The sequence below is a fragment of the Callospermophilus lateralis genome, chromosome 11 (genome assembly GCF_048772815.1).
Source record: "Callospermophilus lateralis isolate mCalLat2 chromosome 11, mCalLat2.hap1, whole genome shotgun sequence".
NCBI lineage: Eukaryota > Metazoa > Chordata > Mammalia > Rodentia > Sciuridae > Callospermophilus > Callospermophilus lateralis.
In genome coordinates this window covers 84,886,779-84,905,875 of record NC_135315.1, presented here as the reverse complement: position 1 = coordinate 84,905,875, position 19,097 = coordinate 84,886,779, and the positions used below count along the sequence as shown (strand labels likewise).

General features: G+C 38.9%; 1 protein-coding gene across 1 annotated transcript in view; it reads left to right on the top strand.

Moving 5' to 3' along the window:
- LOC143410245 (nucleotide sugar transporter SLC35D1-like) overlaps nucleotides 1-15,193 on the top strand; it is a 42,961-nt gene extending 27,768 nt beyond the window's left edge. Inside the window, exon 7 of the mRNA XM_076871013.1 lies at nucleotides 14,873-15,193. Within this exon, the coding sequence (XP_076727128.1) occupies nucleotides 14,873-14,981 (109 nt within the window). The 3' untranslated portion in view covers nucleotides 14,982-15,193. The remainder of the gene's footprint in view (nucleotides 1-14,872) is intronic.
- The last annotated feature ends 3,904 nt before the right edge of the window (nucleotides 15,194-19,097 follow it).

Sequence of the window (19,097 nt, the reverse complement as noted above, 5' to 3'; positions counted from 1 at the left end):
GTTTCTGCCTTTTCCTGAAGAGCTTCTTCATAAGTTCTTCTTTCCTCAGTGTCTTGCTCATTTGGAAATAGAAAAGGATTTGTTTTGTGTCATCAGTTAGTTGCTGCTGATGTAACACTTAACCAGTCTTCTCACTGGAAGACCTTGTACTTTTGAGTAGGTGATAGGGAGGAAAGCTAACTCCTTAGTTAATGTTAAAGTTCATAACAGAATAGAGTTGAACTGAAATGTAGCAAAAAAAAAAAAATCTTGTGCTTTGTTGCTCATACTGCCACTACCTCTCTATGATTCAGTTTTCATAATGTCAGTTTTCCCATCTCTAAAATGTGGGGCTTGAGCTAGACTTGTCTTTCTTAGTTCTGCCACTCAGCTTCTTTGAGTGAGTCCCCAGGATATACTGAGGGAGGTGTGTTAGGTGGTCAGGAGGTCTGAGGTTCTTTTGCAAGAGACTCAAGAATTTGAAGGAAGTTTGTCTACATGTGGAAAACACATAGCATGTATTCTTGTAGTTCTGATGCGGGTCTTTCACCCATATTTATGGGTTTTTGAGAGTAAAGAAAGAAGAACACAGAAGCAAGGAAGAAAATAATGGAAATACTTTTGTCTCAAGATGTCGAAAGAGCAAAAAAAGGACTGTTCCTGAAAGTCTAAGAAAACTTCTTCCAAAACACCCAAGCAGAAGGAATTGATAGGAAACAAGTATTCAGACATATTTCTTTCCTTGACTTTTCTGTAGTGCAGTCTTCCACGAACTTGTGTATACACATAGAACCTTAATAGAGTTCTGATCTGAAAGAGAGCATTTGCCCGACTCTTACCAGTTAATAAAGAAAATAATATCCTTGTCAAGGGCTGTGAAACATCACAACAGGGTTTGCAAAACTTTTTGGCTTTTAAAAAATTTATTCCTGGGCAAACTTCAAAAACTCCTAGGCAGATGTAATGGTTCCTATTCTAGCCAGACTTCTGTAATGGAAGCACTTTTATTTTTAAAGTTCGTGCAAAGATCAACAGTTATTTTAGTATAGAAATGATATTACTAGGCACCTGGGAAGACAACAGGGAGTTATTACTGTTTGTTGAGCACCTGGTATATGACAGCCCGCTTTTCATTTCATGAACTCATCCCCTACTTCACATCAGAATGAAACTGGGGCTCAAAGAGGTGTAATAACTTGCCTGAGGTCATGGAGCTACTATAGTAAGAAGCAGAGGGGACACAACATGAGGGTTTATAACGACCCAAAACTGAATTTCAGACATTTCTGAAGTCTTGCTTACCTCCTGCCTTACTACTGCTCTTTTCTCTCTCCCTTGGCAGGCAGGGTAAAAGTCAGCTGTGAACCCATTCTGTACATATGTTAAAGGAAGTGATTGCTTAGTGCATGGCAAAACCAAAGATGAATTTCGTTTTGGGAGTTTGTAATCTACCCAGGAACCCACTGTTTATCAGCACATGCTTGGTAGATGCCTCCCACACAACCAGACATTCTTTTAGGTAATGAGAATAGCACTACACTAAAAACAAATTAAAATTTTTCCTTCTAAAGGTGGAGACAAAATAAAGATAAATGAGTGAAATATATGTTTGGTTAGTTGGAGATAAATAATAATAAAGAAAAATAAAGGGAGGAAGTGGGTTAAGGAAATTTTTGGGAGTTGGGAGCACCTACTGAGAAAACTAGATTTCATGTAAAGATCTAAAGGAGTTGAGGTAATGAACCATGCTGATTCTGGATGGAAGAGTAAGTGAAAGAACCTGAAGTGGGAATGTTCCTGGAATATTCTAGAAACAAGGAGACTAATGTGGCTGGTGTGGAATGAGTAAAAGGTGATGGGACCATGAGAACCATGAGTTAGACTAGTAGATTAGGGCGGACCTTTTTAGTCATTACAAAATGATTTTTGATAGATAGATGTTGGAGAAGTTTGAACAACTGATATGATCTGACTTAGTTTTAGCCACTATGTTGAGATTACCCTGAAGGAGTAGGAGAAATGTGGAATAATTATGTTAATTGGCAATAACTTTCATTTATATAGGGATCATACTGCATTTATGGTAACATTAAGCATTTATGTGGCATTGACAGCAGTAACCACTTTTTGTACAATCTCTCCAAAGAACTTTCATAACTATCATCACATTAAATGTCACAAAATAGCTGGCATCAGTAATACAGATTGTGTGGTCTCAGAAAATAAAATCATACGAAGCTGCTTGGAAAATTTCATAGAAGAAAGGATATTTGATGAGAAGGCAGGATTAAGAGATATGGAAAGAGAAGGATGGGTATTCCATTTTAAATACTGGCTGAACAAAAAAAAGCATGGAGCTGGAAAAGCAGGTGTGGGGTAGGGTGGGCAGTAGGCATACCAGTGTGGCTTGACTGAGACTGGTTTCCAAAAGGTAATATTTGTAAAAGTAGATTGACACCCAAGTATGAGAGACCACAAATGTCTCCTAACAGGAAGAATGAGCTCCTATATAGGAAGACATTCTGAGAGTTATTTATAATAAACTGTGGATAATAGATGGTTGAGGCTTGGCTGTTTGTAGCACAGTTAAGGCCTTGTCAGGATGACCCAAAACAGGAAGCCCCTGTTATACTGGGACTCCTCCCTGATGTTGTGAGTGGGTGAGTGCCAAGCTGTACAGAGAAGCAGCAGATATCAGAACTTCTATCTTCTTTTTGACCTTTGGTAGTGTTGGCCCCTGATATATCTTGGCATTTGACATTTTTTTTGTGTGTGTGGGGGGGTGGGAACCGGGTATTGAACTCAGGGGCACTTGACCACATTCATAATCCTATTTTGTATTTTATTTAGAGACAGGGTCTCACTGAGTTGCTTAGCGCCTCACTGTGGCTGAGGCAGTTTTTGAACTTGTGATCTTCCTGCCTCAGCCTCCAAAGCTGCTGGGATTAAAAGGTGTGCGCCACTGCACCAGGCCTAGCATTTGTCTTTTATCCCTGTTGGATGGCTACTGTATGCCTTTTGAAATGATTTATTGTCCCATATATAATTTAAGTGTAAAATTTAATGCATTAGTTATGTATTAACTGATTAATTGCATATTATATAGTAAGTAAAATACTAATTCTATTAATAATTATATTAACAATTTGATGTTAGTCCTACAAAGATGTTTTTTATTTTTATTTATTTTTTTAATTTTTTGGTACTAGGGATTGACCCCAGAGGCACTTAAACACTGAGTTGCATCTCCAGCCCCTTTTATTTCTTATTTTTGTTCTCGCTAAGTTGCTTAGGGCTTTGCCAAGTTGCTGAGGCTGGCTTTGAATTCTCCTGCCTTCAGTCTCCTGAGCTGCTGGGATTACAGGCATGCTCGCTGTACCCGGCCTACAAGAGTGTTATTATAATCTTCATTTTACAGATGAAGGAAGTAAGGCTCTGAGGAGTTAAATAATTTGCAGAATGTTACAGCTTTATAGCAGCAGAGTCCATAGTTAGATGCTTTTTACTCAACTTTTGTGTCTCTTCTGTTTCTGTCAGTTTTGAAAGCTCTGAATGGTGATAGAAGAGCACAACAAAGCAGCTCTGATTTGTTTAGCTGATGAGAAGGAAGATAGGAAGGGGCTCCTCACAGTTCTGTATGGACATTGAGATGGGATCCCTGTCACTGTAGGAATGTGATTTCTAGACACCCAGTTTCATTTATATGGCAGAAACTGTGTTTCTTAAAAATAGTGGGAATCAAACCTTTTGGTTCCTAGGTTTTGATGTGGCTTGGCATGTTTTATATGTAGAAGGCAAGGCTTAATCTAGGAGGCAGAGCCATCTGCCTAGACACATTAACAAGCATGTTAGTGGTTAAGATGAGATGAAGACAAGCTTGGACTTCAGGAGTCTTGTTATCTGGCTATGGGGTCGGTCCATTGAAGACATTTTTACTATACATTATTTGTATAACAGACATCTTAACTATTGAAAGCTAGTATTTTCATGACTCAGTCTAGAAGAGGTAGGCTGTTTGCATTGCTTTGAAAGATCAGAAGTAGATTAGAATAAATGATGTAGAGTCATCATATTTAATAGATTCAGAACAGATAAAGCCAACTTGGCACTATGCAGTCAGACTCACAGTGTTCTGACTAGACCCCTGTTTATAGGAAATTGTAGCTTTGTCTTTTTTCTTCCAAGCATCTCCCAGCTGTTTCTGCCACAGCAGCTTGGTAGGTCTGTGGTTTGAATATTATGCAGGTGGAAAATGGCTTGGATTTCAAAAAAGATCTGTAGTGATTGTACCTTATTTTTAACATGCATTTTTTAAAAATCTTGTTGATCAGTTCTGAGGTTTTTTAAATTTAATGAATATTTAAGAAGGTCTAACATACAAATTCTACTGATAGTTCTCAACATGAAGTGAATATTTAAGGATCCAATAAAAAATGAATTGGAAATAGTAGAAGATTGTGATTTAGACTTTGGTAGCGATTCAGATACAGGTTCCCACCCCACCTAATATCTAGGTTTTTCCCTATCTTTTTTTGCCTCTTCTTCCATCTCTTTCTCCCCAGTGCTACTGGAGAGCAGTTTAAAATTCCGTTGCAAAATATTAATTCATTGCTGCTTGACACATAATGTACTTATTGATGAGTATTTAGTCCTCTTCAAGTGATTCATGAATTTATGTTTCTGTAAATGTAAATATTTGGTAATAATCAAGTCAGGAATAAAGATGAAATAAAAAATCTTTTGTTGCGGGCATAGTGGCACACGCCTGTACTCCCAGTACTTTTGGGAGGCAGAGACAGTAGGATTGCAAGTTCAAAGCCAGCTTCAGCAATTTAAGTGAGACCCTGTCTCAAAAAAATTAGAGCTGGGGATGTGGCTCAGTGGTTAAGCACCCCTCGGTTAAATTCCTGGTACTAAAAAAAAAAAATCTATTGTTGTTGCCTCAAGTTGGAATTTGTGAAAATTGAATAGACAACTTTTCTTTGTTCTTTGAGCTTCAGAGTTAGGACCAGTAGGTTCTGTGCTTTGATTTTGCTCTGGTTATTTGAATAACTATATGGCACAATGTGACTCTCCTTTTGCATCTTGCCAAGTCTCCTTGATATGGACTGAATGTTTGTGTTCCTCCAAAATTCATGTTTAAGTTGTAACTCTCAAGGTGATAGTATTAGGAGTGAGGCCTTGGGGTTATTGGGTTATGGAGTTGGAGCTCTCTTAAATGAGATTCCTTAAAGACCCACTCCACTTCCTATATTCAAGGACAAGGTAAGAAGGCACCATCTGACCCAGGAAGATGTTCCTCACCAATACAGAATTTGCCTTGATGTTGTTTTTTTCTAGCCTCTAGAATTATGCTAAGCAAATTTCTTTGTAAGCCATCTTGTTTAGTTTATAGTTGTGCTTCCATGTACTATACACACACACCTCCCACCATGCTGGAGATCAGGGCCTTGCATTTGCCAGACACACTCTACCACTGAGCGACATGCCCCGGCCATTTATTTGTTTAATAAGAGCTTGAATGGACTATCTTTTTGTTTTTGTTTTTTTTTTGTTTTTTTTTTGCTTTTTGGTAGTGAGAATTGAACCCAGGGAAGCTTAACCTCTGAGCCACATCCCCAGCACTTTTAAAAATTTTATTTAAAGACAGGATTTCACTTAATTGCTAAGTGCCTGGCTAAGTTTCTGGGGCTAGGGAACTCATGATATTCCTACCTCTGCCTCCCGAGCCACTGGGAGCCGCTGGGATGAACTATCTTTTGTTAACAATACATTTCCTCTCTGGTCTGTGTTAGGGCTGGCAGGGAAGGTGGGAGAAAAAGAAGATGCTATTTCCTGATTGCTTACTGTGTCAGAAGTAGGTTTAGATTCTTTATGGGTTTAATCCTATTTAATCCTCAGACTAGCCTAGATAGATAATAGCATTCTTACTAGATTAATACAGGAATGGAATCTCAGATTAATTTTTCCAGGGTCCCAGAGCTAGTAGGATTTGAACTAAGACCTAACCCTAGAGTCCACGTTTTTTTTTCTCATTATACTGACTATGCTACTAGAATAGGGTGTGGGAGCATGAATAGGACTGGGCTGGAATAAATTTCAGGACATTCTTTTGTCTTCTTCTGCTCTGTATTTCCCAGTGTTTTTAGTCAGGTGAATTGGGCTCAATATGAACATCAAAGATTGTCTTGAAAGGAAAAAATAACAGAGTATTATTTTTAGGTTATTGTGGGAAGGAATGAAGGAATAAAGGAGCAGCCCTTGTTCTTTGTTTGGAGGCAAAGGAGAATTGACTGTCATGTGGATACCAGTATGGCCCTCCAAGAATATTTACCTTTAGTGGTAAAAACTTCAGTAAGCCATCTCCTTGAGTCCCAGCCCAGCTGCCAGGCAAATCGTCAACTTGATACACTAGAAAAACAAATAGTTTCCTGAAGAGTTAGATCAAATTTGGAAACAATAAAATGGGAAAAAAAAGTTACCATATGAAGGAAAAGAGGAAGCGCTGTGAACACTGGCACTCTCAGGATTGGGCCCACCAGGCCAGTTTTTGACTGATAAAGAACATTCAGTTCAGCAATTACTTACTGTGTCACTTCAAAGTGCCAGGCCCTGTGTAAGAAATTCTGTAGAGCTTAAGGAATAAGGCCCGTGAGAAGTTTACAGGATGATGAGGACAATTAAGAACAAGTAAGTGCAATATTAATGGATAGGAGCCATCAAGTAGGCAGCGACTGCAGTGGAGAAGGATTGACCTGGGCTTTATTCTGGTCCATCATTAGATGGTTTGCGATGCTGAGCAAGCTTCTTATGACTCTAGGATTCAGTTTCCTCATCTATATAATAGGTACTTTGCAGGGATATTATACCTTGGAGGAATATTGAAACAGCAGGGAATGAATGTAAAATGCGTGACACATAATAGACTTTAATAATTAGTAACAATTTGATTTATTATTGTGTGCTGTTAGGCTCAGATGAGAAACAGTGAGAAACTGATTGGGAAGGATGGCTTGGAGAAAACTTTGTGTATGACTGGTTGACGTTTTTCAGAGAATGGATAGTTTTATGTAATCATGTGCAGTAAAATGCCAGTGCCTCATTTCCTTCCTGTGGGAGCAGGAGACAGGCTCTCTTACTGTGAGTAGCTGACCTGGGACTGGGATGTCAAAGCTCAGAGGAAAAGAGAATGATTTTCAAATCAGTAGCATGTTTATGAGCCTTGTGGTCAGGCAGAAGATGAGGGCCAAACCCATGGCAGAAAAATCTGAAAGCAGATCCCAGCCCAGACACCCAGCTGGCTGGAGATCCAAGAGAACCCTGGGTAACAGCCCTCATTGCAGAGCAGGACAGGGCAGGCTGGAAATGCTGATCTTTGGGCTCTTTCTGCTAGCTTTTAACTTAGAGATTGGTATAGGAGGTTATAGATCCTGAGTGGATTTGAGGTCCTCACAGAAAAATTATAGAATAATCACTGTCCTCAAAGAGTGAACCTGGAGTGGGGGGTATAGCTCAGTGATAGAGTGTTTGCCTAGCATATGCAAGGCCCTAGGTTAGATGAATCAAAGCATAAACCCTTCTGATGGACAGACTAGTGTACCAGGAACTGTCACAGGCTGAGGGCTAAGGTGATAAGTTTGCTACTGTGAAATTGTTTTAGCAGGAAAAAAAGAAAAATCACTCTAATTTCACCACCCAGATGTAACCACTATTCTTTTTTTTTCATTTTTTTCATCTTTCATACATTTGATTCAAGTGAGTTATGAACTTTCATTTTTACCCCAAATACAAATTGCAGAATCACATCAGTTACACATTCACAATATTTACATAATGCCATATTAGTGACTGTTGTATTCTGCTGCCTTTCCTATCCCCTACTATCCCCCCTCCCCTCCCCTCCCATCTTCCCTCTCTACCTCATCTGTTGTTGTTCAGTTCTCTCCCTTCCCCCCCCTTTCCCCTCACAATCTCTTATATGTGATTTCGTATACCGATGAGGGTTTCCTTCCGTTTCCATGCAATTTCCCTTCTCTTTCCCTTTCCCTCCCACCACTCATCTCGGTTTAATGTTAATCTTTTCCTCATGCTCTTCCCCCCTGCTCAGTTCTTAGCTGCTCTCCTTAAATCAAAGAAGACATTTGGCATTTGTTTTTTAAGGATTGGCTAGCTTCACTTAGCATAATCTGCTCTAATGCCATCCATTTCCCTGCAAATTCCATGATTTTGTCATTTTTAGTGCTGCATAATACTCCATTGTGTATAGATGCCACATTTTTTTTATCCATTCATCTATTGAAGGGAATCTAGGTTGGTTCCACAGTCTAGCTATTGTGAATTGTGCTGCTATGATCATTGATGTGGCAGTATCCCTATAGTATGCTCTTTTAAGGTCCTCAGGGAATAGTCTGAGGAGGGCGATAGCTGGGGCAAATGGTGGTTCCATTCCCAGCTTTCCCAGGAATCTTCATACTGCTTTCCATATTGGCCACACAAATTTGCAGTCCCACCAGCAATGTACAAGTGTACCCTTTTCCCCACATCCTCGCCAGCACTTGTTGTTGTTTGACTTCATAATGGCTGCCAATCTTACTGGTGTGAGATGGTATCTTAGGGTGGTTTTGATTTGCATTTCTCTGACTGCTAGAGATGATGAGCATTTTTTCATGTACTTATTGATTGATTGTATATCCTCCTCTGAGAAGTGTCTGTTCAGGTCCTTGGCCCATTTGTTGATTGGGTTCTTTGTTATCTTGTTGTTTAATTTTTTGAGTTCTTTGTATATTCTGGAAATTAGGGCTCTGTCTGAAGTGTGAGGAGTAAAGATTTGTTCCCAGGATGTAGGCTCCCTATTTACTTCTCTTATTGTTTCTCTTGCTGAGAAAAAACTTTTTAGTTTAAGTAAGTCCCATTTGTTTATTCTTGTTATTAACTCTTGGGCTATTGGCGTCCTATTAAGGAATTTGGAGCCCGACCCCACAATATGTAGATCGGAGCCAACTTTTTCTTCTATCAGGTGCAGGGTCTCTGATTTGATGTCAAGCTCTTTGATCCATTTTGAGTTAATTTTGTGCATGGCAAGAGAAAGGGATTCAGTTTCATTTTGTTGCATATGGATTTCCAGTTTTCCCAGCACCATTTGTTGAAGATGCTATCCTTCCTCCATTGCATGTTTTTAGTCCCTTTATCAAATATAAGAAAGTTGTAATTTTGTGGATTGGTTTCTGTGTCCTCTATTCTGTACCATTGATCCACCTGCCTGTTTTGGTACCAGTACCATGCTGTTTCTGTTACTATTGCTTTGTAGTACAGTTTGAACTCTGGTATCACTATACCTCCAGATTCACACTTCCTGCTTAGAATTGCTTTTGCTATTCTGGGTTTTTTTGTTATTCCATATGAATTTCATGATTGCTTTATCTATTTCTACAAGAAATGCCTTTGGGATTTTGATTGGCATCGCATTAAACCTGTAGAGAACTTTTGAGTAATATCGCCATTTTGATGATGTTAGTTCTGCCTATCCATGAACAGGGTACATTTTTCCATCTTCTAAGATCTTCTTCTATCTCTCTCTTTAGGGTTCTGTAGTTTTCATTGTATAAATCTTTCACCTCTTTTGTTAGGTTGATTCCCAAGTATTTTATTTTTTTTGAGGATATTGTGAATGGAGTGGTTGTCCTCATTTCCATTTCAGAGGATTTGTTGCTGATATTCAGGAATGCCTTTGATTTATGCGTGTTGATTTAATATCCTGCCACTTTGTTGGATTCATTTATTAACTCTAGCAGTTTCTTTGTAGACCTTTTGGGTCTGTTAAATATATTATAATGTCATCCACAAATAGCGATAATTTAAGTTCTTCTATTCCTATTTTTATGCCTTTAATTTCTTTTGTCTGTCTAATTGCTCTGGCTAGTATTTCAAGAACTAAATTGAATAGAAGTGGTGAGAGAGGGCATCCCTGTCTTGTTCCAGATTTTAGAGGGAATGCCTTCAGTTTTTCTCCATTTAGAATGATGCTAGCCTGAGGCTTAGCATATATAGCTTTTACAATGTTGAGGTAAGTTCCTGTTATCCCTAGTTTTTCTAGTGTTTTGAACATAAAGGGATGCTGTACTTTGTTGAATGCTTTTTCTGCATCGATTGAGATGATCATATGGTTCTTATCTTTAAGTCTATTGATGTGGTGAATAACATTTATTGATTTTCGTATATTGAACCAGCCTTGCATCCCAGGGATGAATCCTATTTGATCATGGTGCACAATTTTTTTGATATGCTTTTGTATTCGATTCGCCAGGATTTTATTGAGAATTTTTGCATCTAAGTTCATTAGAGATATTGGTCTGTAGTTTTTTTTCTTTGAAATGTCTTTGTCTGGTTTTGGGATCAGGGTGATGTTGGCCTCATAGAATGAATTTGGAAGAGCTCCTTCTTTTTCTATTTCTTGAAATAGCTTGAAAAGTATTGGTATTAATTCTTCTTTGAAGGTTTTGTAAAACTCTGCTGTATACCCATCCAGTCCAGGGCTTTTCTTGGTTGGTAGTCTTTTGATGGGCTCTTCTATTTCTTCCTTTGTTATTGGTCTGTTTAAATTGTGTGTGTCTTCCTGACTCAATCTGGGCAGATCATATGACTTAAGAAATTTATGGATATCTTCACTATCTTCTATTTTATTGGAATATAGGGTTTCAAAATACTTTCTAATTATCTTCTGTATTTCTGTAGTGTCTGTTGTGATATTGCCTTTTTCATCCCGTATGTTAGTAATTTGAGTTCTCTCTCTTCTTCTCTTCATTAGCATGGCTAAGGGTCTGTTGATCTTATTTATTTTTTCAAAGAACCAACTTTTAGTTTTATCAATTTTTTCAATGTTTTTTTTTGTTGTTGTTGTTTCAATTTCGTTGATTTCCGCTCTGATTTTAATTATTTCTTGTCTTCTACTACATCTGCTATTGTTTTGCTCTTCCTTTTCTAGGGTTTTAAGATGTAGTGTGAGTTCATTTATTTGTTGTTTTTTTTTTTTTTATTGAGGAATGAACTCCAGGAAATGAATTTCCCTCTTAAATCTGCTTTCATTGTTTCCCATAGATTCCGGTATGTTGTGTCTGTATTGTCGTTTATCTCTAAGAATTTTTTGATTTCCTCCTTTATATCTTCTGTAACCCATTGATCATTCAGTAACATATTGTTCATTTTCCAGGTGATGCAGGATTTTTCCTTTCTTCTTTTATCATTGATTTCTAGTTTCATTCCATTTTGGTCAGATATGGTGCATGGTATTATCTCCACGCCTTTATATTTACTGAGAGTCGCCCTATGGCATAATATATGGTCTATCTTTGATTAGGATCCATGTGCTGCTGAGAAGAATGTGTATCCACTTGATGATGGTTGATCTATTCTATATATGTCGGTTAAGTCTAGGTTATTGATTGTGTTATTGAGTTTTATAGTTTCTTTGTTCAGCTTTTGTCTAGAGAATCTGTCCAATGGCGAGAGCGGTGTGTTGAAGTTCCCCATAATTATTGTGTTGTGGTCTATTTGACTCTTGAACTTGAGGAGAGTTTGTTTTATGAACATTGCAGCACCATTGTTTGGTGCATACAAATTGATAATTGTTATGTCTTGATGGTGGATGGTTCCTTTTAACAGTATATAGTGTCCTTCTTTATCCCTTTTGATTACCTTAGGTTTGAAGTTGATTTTATTCGATATGAGTATGGCCACTCCTGCTTGCTTCCAAGGGCCATGTGAGTGGTATGATTTTTCCCAACCTTTCACCTTCAGCCTGTGTATGTCTTTTCCTATCATATGAGTCTCCTGAAGGCAGCATATTGTTGGATTTGTTTTTTTTAATTCAGGTTACTAGCCTATGTCTCTTGATTGGTGAATTTAAGCCATTAACATTTAAGGTTACAATTGAAATATGGTTTGTACTTCCAATCATGTTTATTTATTTATTTATTTTAGTTTGGCTAGTTTTCCCTCTTTGGTTATTTTTCTCCCCCTTTACTGATATACCTCCCACTGTTAGTTTTGGGCGCTAATTTTCAATTCCTCTTCTTGTAGTATTTTGCTCAAAATGCTTTGCAGTGCTGGTTTTCTGGCTGCGAATTCTTTTAGCTTTCGTTTATCGTGAAATATTTTAATTTCATTGTCAAATCTGAAGCTTAGTTTTGTTTTGCTGGATACAGTATTCTTGGTTGGAATCCATTATTTTTCAGAGTTAGAAATACGTTGTTCCAGGATCTTCTCGCTTTCAAAGTCTGTGATGAAAAATCAGTAGTTAACCTAATTGGTTTGCCCCTGAATGTAATCTGCCTCCTTTCTCTCGTAGCTTTTAATATTCTCTCCTTGTCCTGTATGTTAGCTATCTTCATAATTATGTGTCTTGGAGTTGGTCTATTATGGTTTTGGATGTTTGGGGTCCTGTAGGCTTCCAGGATTTGGCAATCCATTCCATCTTTCATCTCTGGGAAGTTTTCTAGGATTATTTCATTTAATAAGTTATCCATTCCTTTGGTCTGAACCTCTGTGCCTTCTTCTATCCCAATGACTCTCAAATTTGGTTTTTTGATGAGATCCCATATCTCTTGGATAGATTGCTCATGAGATTTAAGCATCTTTTCTGTGTTAACTATATTCTTTTCAAGTTGATAAACTTTGTCTTCATTATCTGATGTTCTGACTTCTACTTGATCTAGTCTATTTGTAATATTCTCGTTAGCACTTTTAATCTGGTTTATGGTTTCTTGCATTTCTAGGACTACTGTTTGTTTGTTTTTTAAATATCTATCTCCTGGTAAAGCTCGTTCTTTGCAGATTGAATTTGTGTGTTTAGTTCCTTTTCAAAATATACTTTCAGTGCTTGGACTTGCTGTCTCATGTCTTCTCTAATATTCCGTTCCATCTGAGTTAGGTATGCCTTGATTTCTTTCCCTGTCCATGTTTCTGATTCTTCTAGGTACTCCTGTATATTTAAGATGTCCTGCATTGTTTGTAACCCTTTTTTTCCTTGTTTTCTCATGTTGTTCACGTTGCTTTCCAGCTCTGTTTGACTGCTTTGTAACTGCTTTCTCCTATACATTTGTTTTGGCTTTGTATATCTCTGTTGTCTCTCCTTTGTGGTGGGAGATTATGCCTAGAAATGTTGGGCTTTGTTGTACTTTAAAGCTGATTCATTCAATTCATAAAAGGCTTCTAGGTTCTGTATGCATATAGTGATTTGTTATTTGTTCTTAGGACTATATGTTTAGGTTAGGTGCTATGGTGGTATAATGGTTAGTATGTCTTGGCTACTTTAGAAGATTGCTCCACTGAAGTTGGATACTACCCAGCAATTGGATCAGGGTGTTGGTAGTAGCTAGGTATTTAGGAGTCTTATAGAGAGCCTCGAGACATTCACCTATTTTCATTTAGACAATTACACGAAATGAAAGATGTAATGCTTGGGATGAAAGTTGGGGGGTAGTGGAATGAAGGTGCTCTTAAAAAGAAAGAAGGATAGAGAGATAGATAGATTAGAGGAGAATGAAAAGAACAATAAAACTTGAAATGGGAAAGAAAGAGAGAAGGAAAAGGGGAGAAAGGAACAGAGAGAGAAGAAGAAGAAAAAAAATAACAGCAGCAACAACAACGAAAAAAAAAATTGCAGTCTTAGAGATCCACTTTCTTCTCTTCCAGTAGGCAGAGCTGTGCCCTCTGAGCGCAGCTTCTGCTCTCTACCTGCCGATAGCAATCCCTGTAAGGCATCTCCTAGGAGTCTCTCAGACTTGTCAGTCTAGAGCCGTTTCACTTCTCCGGCCCTTACCCCCTTCCTCCTGTCAGCCAGCCAGCCAGGTCCTGTTCCCCAGAAGTGATTCCCCAGAGATCTAGTTACGCTTGCAATCCCACCACGTGTCCCTTTTAAGCCCCAGTGCTGTGGTAAACTGGCAGCTAAGACCTTGGGAGTCACCGCTGGTGATATGGGGGGCTGGGTGTCGGGGATCCCCTCTGCTTCCCTACGGACACAACCCCTAAGAGGTCAATGAAGTTTCCTGGCTGCTTGTATCAGAATGGGGAGGGAGTCACACACCTGCTTAAGTGGATTCTGCTGGGAAGGAATTCCATCGGCCGAATTTCAATGACGTCACGTCTCTGCTATGGCGGGCCCCAGGCTCCTTGCCGGGGTGTCTGAAGGGAGGGGTGGGACTGGTCGGTCCCAGTTGGCCTCAGCTCCTGGCTCGCTACTTCATGAAGTCTTGGCTAGAGACTTCTTCCTGCCAAGCTGCCCCTCGGAGGCTAGCGGGACCCAGTCACTTTGGCTGCGGGCGGGTGGACGGACCGGCAGCCGCGCCCGCAGCGCGCGGACTGCAGCTGGTGGATCTGGACCTCCGCGTCTCGTGGCAGGGTTTTGCTCGTCTGGGTCACACTGACACTTCAAAAAATCCTAGTAGCTCCCGGCCAGTCTCTCTTCAGTGGAATTTTGCTAGGAGATTCTCCGTTGGTAGAATCCAAGCGTTATCTATGCATCTTTATGACCCCCTCACTGGGAGTGTATTGAAAGTGCTGCCTCTCCGCCCGCCGCCATGTTGGATCCCCCGTCACCACTATTCTTGATGTGTTACTTCCAGACTTTCTGCTCTGATGCAGATTGTGCATATATTCATGCTCATTGAAATAAAATAGGATCAGTGTTTTATAGAATTCTTTCTCACTTAAGATGTCATTGCCTGTTTTTATTTTAGGTAATTTTAATGGCATAGTGTTTGATTATATGAATTTATATAATTTCCCACTGTGGAACACTTATTTTTTATCTTTTTTTTTTATTTTGCTGTTATAAATATTCTTTCCTTCATCTTTTTTCCCCTTCCTCCTTGCCTCATGGTGGTTTTCTATTTTGCAGTATTGCTGGGAGCCTGGTGTACTCGTACACCACTTTCACTGAGGAGCAGCTGAGCAAACAGTCAGAGGCCAGTAACAAGCTGGACATGAAGGGGAAAGGAGCAGTGTGACCAGAGGACTGCTCCAACTGCATGTGCCCAAGTTTCTGATCAACTCAGAACTCTGGCAGATGCCAAGATGATTACAAGAAAATGCCATTCCTTTTGCACTTGTACAATCTAAGGATTGATTGCTGCCTTTTGAAATTTTATGAGAGAAACTTATAATTGACTCTATTTTAAATATATTGTTTGAATTAATTTATATCAAACTGGAAAATGTACTGGGCTTTTTAATTTATTTTTCTTCTGTTCTGACAGTGAAACATCAGTGTTTTGAAAATATTTTATTCCATAGTTTGATATCCAGGGGTCCCTGAGAGCTGCATATATAATGTGCTCCTACTGGAGCCTTATCATTCAAATTATTGCTGTGTCTGGAGTAGTTTGATCTTTCTTTTGCCAGAAATGCGGCCAATCTGAAATTTCTTTGAATTTTCTTATTGATTGCATTGTCTTCATAAATATCACATTTGCCAAAGATAGCAACTTTGGTACTAAAAAAAATACATGGTGTTTTGGAATGTATTGCTTTCCATGTTCACTTTCCTGAGAAATGATGGGATGAGCAGAGTGATTCCTTTAAAATATTGTTCCCTCTCTGTTATGTAGAACGGAGATAATGAAGGGATGGAGGAAGTAGGCATTGTACTCTTTACTCATCTATTTGACTCATTCATTCATCCAACTACAATGTACTGAGTGTATGTGTCAGGCATTGTGCTAAGTGCTGGAGACCGTTTGGGGAAGTAATTGGAAGATCTCCTTCCTGCCATAGTGACTAAAGGGTAAGATGGAGAATTTAGTTCTTAGATCATTCGGAAGATTTTGGGACTATGAGTAAGTTGTTTCAGCTCTCAGAAACTGCAGATGTGTAAGTGGGGTTAAAACACCTGCCCTACCTAACCCCACAGTGTGAGTCCAAATGCAGCAGAGTGACATTGAGGTGAAAAGCTGCATTTTGTAAACTGACCCCTTGTCTACAAGGATGGCAGATGGGCAAAGTGATCACCACCTCTTTCCCTATGCCTGCCGCCTCTGGGTTTGGTTTCTCTTTTTACTTCTCAGATCAGTATGATGAGGTCCCACATTTGTGAATGATTGATTTGAGAGGAAAAGCTGGTTGAGATTTTTGTATTGTCAGGGCTGGACCTTTCTTTGGCAGTGTCAGCGTTCCTTCCTTTTTAAATGGCATGATCGTACCTCTCCTTGGGACATACCCACCTAGATGCTGTGTCTGCTGCTTCACTTAATGAGCTTGCCGCTTCTCTCAAGTCCAGTGCTACATCCTGGGGCAGGACCTGTGAAGGGACATTGCCTGAATTGCCTCTTGGGGAAGTGTTAAACACAGTTCCATGGCTTGGCTCAGAGACATCCATTGACTGGAGATGAGTGTGTTTTTCAGGCTGGTTATGCAGTCTGTACCAGAAGCTGGTACCTTTGCCCTACTGTACACACTAGTTTCCGTTTGAATTTGGAAACTACTGGGCTCTGTTGACCTAAAACTATTAGTATTTTGGTGTCTCAACAGGAAATTAGGAAAATTTTGATTTTTTTCTATTTGTAAAATTTCATTAAACCCAGAACATAGGCTCACTTTTTTCCAGGATCATCTGAACTAAAAAAATTCTAGTAAAAGAATATTGTGTCTTATTTATCTCTATTTTACTAATTAGACAAACAGGAATCAGAGAAAATAGGTGACTTGTTTATAAATCAAATTCCACATTTTTTTCCATTGAACCATGCTCCATTCGATTAACTGCCTTTCCCTAAGGAAACAGGGATGCCAACTGAGTTAGGTTGAATTCTTTCAAAGAGGCAAGTGCTTGACTGAATTTGGTGTCAGAAAGAAATGGACTTCGCAAATTAGGGAGAGTGACAGGGTATTCAACCTCCAGGCTGATCTCAGTTACTGTGTAGTTTAGGCTATGAATGTTGCCTGTAACTGCCTAGTTTTGCTTGGATGCAATAGCTTAGCTAGAGATAATTTGAATAATTCTCTTTCTTCTGTCAGCCACATGAAGGAGGTAACTTTGTTATTAGAAAGCCCTTTGGATATGTCAAGACTAGAACTCCTCCAGGGATTGAACCGCTTCTTGAGGATCAAGTTCCCTTAGAAGTCTGTCTCTCTTCCAGGTTAATTTGAGAAAATCATGAATAGGTAGAGCTCACGGAATTCACTATACCTCAGAGCCCCTGTCTGTGTTGAACATTCTGACTGACAGGAGCAGGTACAGCATCTTACAGCTTCTGCTCTTTGTTCTGATTCTAAGAGGCCTCCTTCAGCTATTGCCACCATTTCAAGATAAGAGAGAGTGACATGATAAATTTGAGATTGAATAGAGTGGCTGGCCACTTTTTGGAGCTTGTGGTTTTCTGGTATAATACAGTGTAGACATTTGCTCAATAATCTGGTGTCTCTCAGAATGTCTGGATTTTGCTCCAAGGTTGATGGGCAAAAATGCTTTGATCTATTAACTCCCATCTGAAAGGAAAAGAGGCAGTATAGAGTTAAATCCTTAGTTTGCCCACTAAGACAGATGAACTATTTTGAGAATTCTGAAAGGAGCTAATGGCTCCTCTCCTTGAATTAATGAAGGTGAAATCCTCTGGCCAATCTGCTTGTAGTAAATGTGACATAGATTAGAATAATCCTGATTGTCTAGACTGCACAGTGCTACCATGTCACTTAATTTTAAGTGCTGCATGTGGCTATCAACTATGAGTTAGTCGTTTGTAACATCCAACTTGCATTTAGATTAAAAAAATGCATTGGCAAATTTTCTGTAATCCTATCATATCAGAAATCCATGGGAGATTTCAGTCAATAAAGCTGAGGCAGGTTCTTCACCCAAATAATGGAATTTCACATTTGATTGGCTTGGAAGAGTACCTAGGGCTTTGGGACTGCCTTTGCTTTTTTTTTTTTATCATGGGCTTGTTCAGTGGGTGAATATTTGATGAACAGCTGTTGTATATCAAGCATTTTGCTAAGCGTGGGGGAATGGATGAATAGGACTTGGGTCTTGCTGTCAAGGAGTATACAATTCTTTAGCTGAAGGTGGTGGCCTGGACCCAAATTGAGAGGGGAAACAGATAAAAGGAGTCAATGATTTGTGAACTAGAGCTGCATGCACAGTTACCAGGTCACTGTACTATGGTGCCCTTCCCATAGAGGAAAGCAGCTTTTTAATCTGAGAGATCTTTTGTAACTCAAATCAGTCTTCTAAGTTTGAGATAAGACACAACTTTGAGAATTCTGTGCATAGCCTGGGTTCTTCCGCCTCACCTGCTAATGTTCTTGCTTCCCCATAATTATGTAGTACTGTTTATCCTCCTAACGAAAAAGGCTGTAATTGATTTTTCCCCTCCCTGAAGAAAAATATTTATAATAAATGAAATAATAAATATGAAATAACTTAATGCAATGTCTAGTACCTATTAGGCACATAGAAAATGTGGCTACTGTCCCTATTTCATGGTGGGATTGTAGGCAAAACAAGGTTCTTAATTTGTGCTCCTTAAATGAAAGAGGCCTAGACAATGTATTTCCTGACCTTGGAATGTTTAGTTACCTATTTCTGTTCACTGTCTTTTTTTTTAAAAATAGCTGCTTGATATAATTGTAACCATTGTGTGAAGCAGTTACTTTCATATTATGATGGTAAATTTCAAAAAAGGAAAGCTATTTTCTATATCAGAGGAAGATCATTACATTTCATAATGGTAATTTAGTTAAAACTTCCTCAGTTTGTCACTTAACTCTACGGGCCAGACCATCTTCCTTCCCTTCTCAGAATGAATGCCCCTGACTCTGTGCTTCCTCTGCTCCCAGGCATGAGCTGTTGGCATATGTGTGTTTCTGGCGCTCCTACCTCTGTTTTCTAAACCCGTCTTCCAGTTTTTAGTGTCAGGATGCTTTGGTGTTTGTTTTGATGTTATTGTTTGTGTGTTTTGTTTTTTAGCTTTGTTTATAATTAAAAATACTTTTTAAAAAGAAATCTACTGGCTAGATTTATTGTTTCAGAAAACTGTTTTTAGAAATTATTTTGTTCACAAATATTTTCTATCTCATGCGATGATCAACTGATTTTTGTCTACAAATGTTAGCCTTTCATAATATTT